At 57.5% G+C, this 4,498-nt stretch overlaps 1 protein-coding gene across 1 annotated transcript in view; it reads right to left on the bottom strand.

Moving 5' to 3' along the window:
- Positions 1-6: 6 nt before the first annotated feature.
- Positions 7-4,498, bottom strand: part of LOC113206200 (leucine-rich repeat-containing protein 15) — a 12,497-nt gene continuing 8,005 nt past the window's right edge. The window contains exons 2-7 of the mRNA XM_026422168.2: positions 3,502-3,804; positions 3,156-3,420; positions 2,837-3,067; positions 2,527-2,748; positions 2,215-2,413; positions 7-2,052 (exon numbers count right to left, since the gene is read on the bottom strand). Of these exons, the coding sequence (XP_026277953.1) occupies positions 848-2,052; positions 2,215-2,413; positions 2,527-2,748; positions 2,837-3,067; positions 3,156-3,420; positions 3,502-3,804 (2,425 nt within the window). The 3' untranslated portion in view covers positions 7-847. The remainder of the gene's footprint in view (positions 2,053-2,214; positions 2,414-2,526; positions 2,749-2,836; positions 3,068-3,155; positions 3,421-3,501; positions 3,805-4,498) is intronic.

Genomic DNA, 4,498 nt, shown 5'->3' on the forward strand with positions numbered 1-4,498 from the left:
AATTTAAATTACCTTAACACTATGGAACCTAATATGTAACACAATTGAAGCCTCAGAAAAGATTGGGTCAGGAAAGTCATAATTCTGTTTTGTGGGGAAGCCAAATTTTGTATTTGGTGGGGGGTGGGTATTCTAAGCAATGATAACAATTTTGACTTCCTTCGTTAATTCTAAAATCAACACTGTCCTATTTTGTTTAAATCAAGCTCAAACAAAGACTGATAATTTCTAATCACAAGAGGGAAAGTCATTCTTTCCCTCACAAAATTTCTAAACCTCACTCAACTCAATTTTTACAAACTCCTTTCAACACAGTTTAAATTGCTGATTACTCGCTCAAGCCTGAAAAGGGCAAAAATATAGAAATTATTAGAAACTTAAGTAACCATGTTTTTGACAACAATATTGTGTTGTCAGCTGTGTAATATGCTGCAATATTAATTTGAAAATACAGTTATTCATTCTCATTATTCAACATGATCCTTGTTTGCACTTGTTACTATATTTACAATCTACAGCTTGGTCTTTTCAATAAAATACCTTACATTTCTCTTGGCTGAGTCTATCACAATATGTAACACGGTCAACGGTTACACAACATGCAATAACGCTTCTTCCTGCTTATTTAGTATTACATCTATAGATATGTATAAATTACAATAGGGGATAATGGGAACGTTTACGAAGGTAAACAAACTTTTTACAAAACTTTCTTTATGATCATGCACAGCACTGTGTGTCCTTGGGGCTAACATCACACGGGCAGAGAGGGGCTATGGGAATACTGTGAACGCGAGAAGTGGAGGACCCAGCGGGCGGGCCTAGGTCAGCCTAGGCTAGACGATGCCTAAGCAGCGCCCGGAGCCGTGGGCTCAAGAGGCAGGGCGTCGGGGAGCGGGACAGGGAGTGCCGTCTCGTTGAGCAGCTTGATGAGGATGAGGGGCTGTAACTCTGACATCTCCGGCGGACTGTCGGCTGCCATCGGTTCCAGAGCGGGCTGTGGGGCGGGCGGGGGCTGTGGAGGGGGCTCCGCGGCCGCGGCCGTCGACGGCGTCGTGCTGGCCGGAGGTGGCGCCTTCCCAGCCGGCTCGTCGGGAGGCTCGTCGCCGCTCTCGTCCACCTTGGGGCTCTCGGGGGGCTCCTCCGGGGGCTGCTGGCTTGGCGGCGGGGCCGGCGGCGCGGTCGGAGGCGTCGACGTGCTGCTCGGCGGGGCCGTAGGCGGAGGAGGCGGGGGGAGCGGCGCGGCGGCCAGGACGAGCAGCTCGTCGTCCACCAGCCTGGGGAGGTCCTTGGACGGCTGCACGCTCACCTCCGGCTGCAGCAGCTGGATCACGGGGGGAAGCTCCTTCAGCACGGGCACCACCAGCCGGTCGTCTTCTTCCGGCAGTGTGATAGCGGGTAGTGGGACGAGGGGCGCCGGGACAGCTTCCGGCACGGCCTCCAGTTCCGGCGCCGCGACCGGGACACTTTCCGATTCAGAATCAGGACTTTCTTCCGGGCCCGAGGGCAAACCCGCGCCAGGCTCCGACACCTCTGGTGTGGTAGTCGTAGTGCTTGGTGGCAAGGCGGTTGTCACTTCCTCGGTCACTTGGGGAGTCACCGTGGTCGTCGGACCCGTCGTCAACTCTGTGGCTTCACTGGTCGTAGTTTCGGGTGGCGGCGGCGGCGTAGTTGTGGTCGTTGTTGTGGTCGTCGTGGTCGAGGTTGTCGTAGTCGTGGTCGTGGGCGCGACTGGCGGCGCCAAGGGCTGCAACGGGGCGATGGGGTAGCCGTTGAGCATGAGGGCGGGGGCCGGGGCTCCCGGCACGCCCATGACGCCCGACACGCCCGAGTACATGGCGGGCAGCACGGGCATCTGCACCGGCACGTGCACCGGCATGGACAGCGAGCCCATGGGTACCTGCACGCCCTGCACGCCCTGCACGCCCACAGACAGCAGCAGCATCTGCGGCAGCGTGAGCGTGCACGTGGGCACGCCCTGCAGCTCCGTCAGGTTGGTCTGGAACACCAGCAGCGCGCGCGCCAGCTGTTCGTCGCAGCGCACCGGGTTGTCTGCAAACAGGGATGTTTGTGTGTCACGCGTCGCAGTCCTGGCGCACATCATTGCAACACTTCAAAGAACCCGAAAAAGTCAACGTTATGACGTCGGGTTTCCATGGCATGCATGGAGTAAGAATTTTTTCATAATGTCGCCCCCAACCCGCGCTCACTCACCGTACAGCACGATGCGCAGCACGCTGTTGACGCCGTGCACCTTGCAGCGCGTCTTGGCCGTGAGCTCCTGGTGAATGCGGCTGATGTTGTTGCTGCTCAGGTCGGCGCGGCACAGCGCGGGCAGGCCGTGGAAGTCCCGCTCCAGCGAGGTGAGCAGGTTGTGCGAGGCCATCAGCTCCTCCAGCGCGGGCATGAACGTCTGCAAAAGGAAGCGTGTCATGCCCATAGCGTCCAACAGCGAGCCGGAAGTCGCCCGCGAGACTCGCGCCACATGTGCTGTCACAATCAGCACATGACGGCCTGTGGACTCACCTTGGAGGTCTCCTCGAGCGTGTGCAGCTGGTTGAAGCTGACGTCGAGGGCCTTGAGCTGGTCCAGGCCGATCAGGTCGTCCGGTGAGATGCTCGCCAGCATGTTGTGGCTCAGGTTCAGCCTCTCGAGGCCCTGGATCCCGCCCAGGGCACCGTCCAGCGACACCAGGGCGTTGTACTCTAGGCGGAGTTCCTCTACCCGCGTCTCTGAGTCGACCACGTTCTGGGAAAGAAAGAATCGGGTTCTAAAAAATTCCGACCAAAAAAGATGTTGTCTTTTAAGGAGGATGGTGAAGGGGGTTCATTGCTACCTCCATACGGCCGCTTAGCCGTGCAATGCGGTTGTAGGTGAGGTCGACGATCTTGAGCCGCTGCAGGCCGTGGATTTCCTGCAGGCTGAACTCGGTCAGCCTGTTGTGCGTTAGGTTGAGCAAGTTCAGCTCGCGGATGCGCAGTAGCGACGAGTTGAGCGACTCGATCTCGTTGTTGCCGAGGTGCAGCTCCTCAATGTTCTCGGCCTCGAGGAAATCGTCCTCGGCTAGCTGTAACACCGCGCAGCGAGCGCAAGGCGCAGCGGCTTAGCCAACGTGTTCCTCTCTGCAGTGACGTGCGGCTCCACCGTACCCTTACCGTCCTGATCTTGTTGTAGCCCAGCTCGAGCAGCTGCAGCCGTCGCGCGCGCGAGAACACGCCGTTCAGGCTGACGATGGAGTTGTTGCTGGCCAGCATGGTCTCGAGGCGCGGGCAGAAGCGCAGCTCGTCGGGCAGCCTCTCGAGCCGGTTGTTGGCGACAAAGACGAGATGCAGCTTCTCCATGCCGCGCTCCGGCAGCTCTCCGTCCAGCGTCGACAGCTGGTTGAAGTTCAGGAACAGCCACTCCAAATCCAGGAGCTCCCTGTGCAACAAGAACGGTCACGGCACATCGAGGTGGGGGGGGGGGGTATGGACCTAGAGCAGGTACTAGTCAACAACTCACCGGAGGGTTCCGTTAAGGTGTTTCAGTTCGTTGCGCCCGAGGTGGAGATGCTTCAGCGTCTTGGGTATCGACCCCTTCTCCAGGGTGGTGAGGGCGTTGCCCACCAGAACGAGGTGCTGGAGCTCCGGCAGCACCTGCAGGTCCTGCGTCCTGACCGTGGTGACCCTCGAGCAGCTAAGGTCCAACGTGCGCACCTTGGGCATGAGCGCGAGCACGGGCGTCGGGATTTCGGGCAGCGCGTTGTCCGCCAGGTTGAGGTAGCTGGTGCCGTTGAGTCCAGCGAAGGCCTCCTCGGGCAGCTGGCTGCAACAAGTGACTCAATGACAGAAAGACACTTTGATCCATTTTTCCTGTCCTACCCAATGATTTTGTCCCCTCCCCCTCCCCCCTTCTATCTCTCAGTTTTCTTCCCGAAGTGACGAGAAGGAAATTTGACGCAGTGCACTTTTTGCGGACAGTGACTTGGACGCGGGGCGCGTCATGTGTGTATTGTATCTTGCGGCGCAACAAAATATTTTTTCTGAGCCAAGAAATCGAAGTTATTTTTATTTATTTCCCGCTTGCGCAGGGATTTGCGCGCTCTTTTAGCAGCCGTGACAAACTCACGACTTGCGCCCCGCAGCTCGCACGAAAACATGTGATTACGTTTGAATCTCAGGGCCCGAGGGGAGGGGGAGGAGTGCCGGGCGCAATCATCCATTTGGCGCTAATCACAGGGAATGGCTGTGCACAGTCACGAACCTCTCATCACGGCAAAGTCCCGGCCAGTACGAGCTCCACAGGAAGGGGGAAGGGTGGGAGGGGAAGGGGAAGGGGCAGAGGCAGAGGCAGAGGGGTTGCTGTTGATCTGAGAGGGTCAGAAAGAAGACACCACGAGACTGGAATAAATATAGGAAAAGGGAAGCAATTGTTCCCCCAGGCTTGTGGATGTGGCTCGCGCTAGACAGACAGCTCGGCGGGCCAAGAGGGCCGAGCGCAGTGAAGAGGGGTGGGAGAG

The sequence above is a fragment of the Frankliniella occidentalis genome, unplaced genomic scaffold (assembly GCF_000697945.3).
Source record: "Frankliniella occidentalis isolate FOCC.00 unplaced genomic scaffold, Focc_3.1 Scaffold4082, whole genome shotgun sequence".
Classification (NCBI taxonomy): domain Eukaryota; kingdom Metazoa; phylum Arthropoda; class Insecta; order Thysanoptera; family Thripidae; genus Frankliniella; species Frankliniella occidentalis.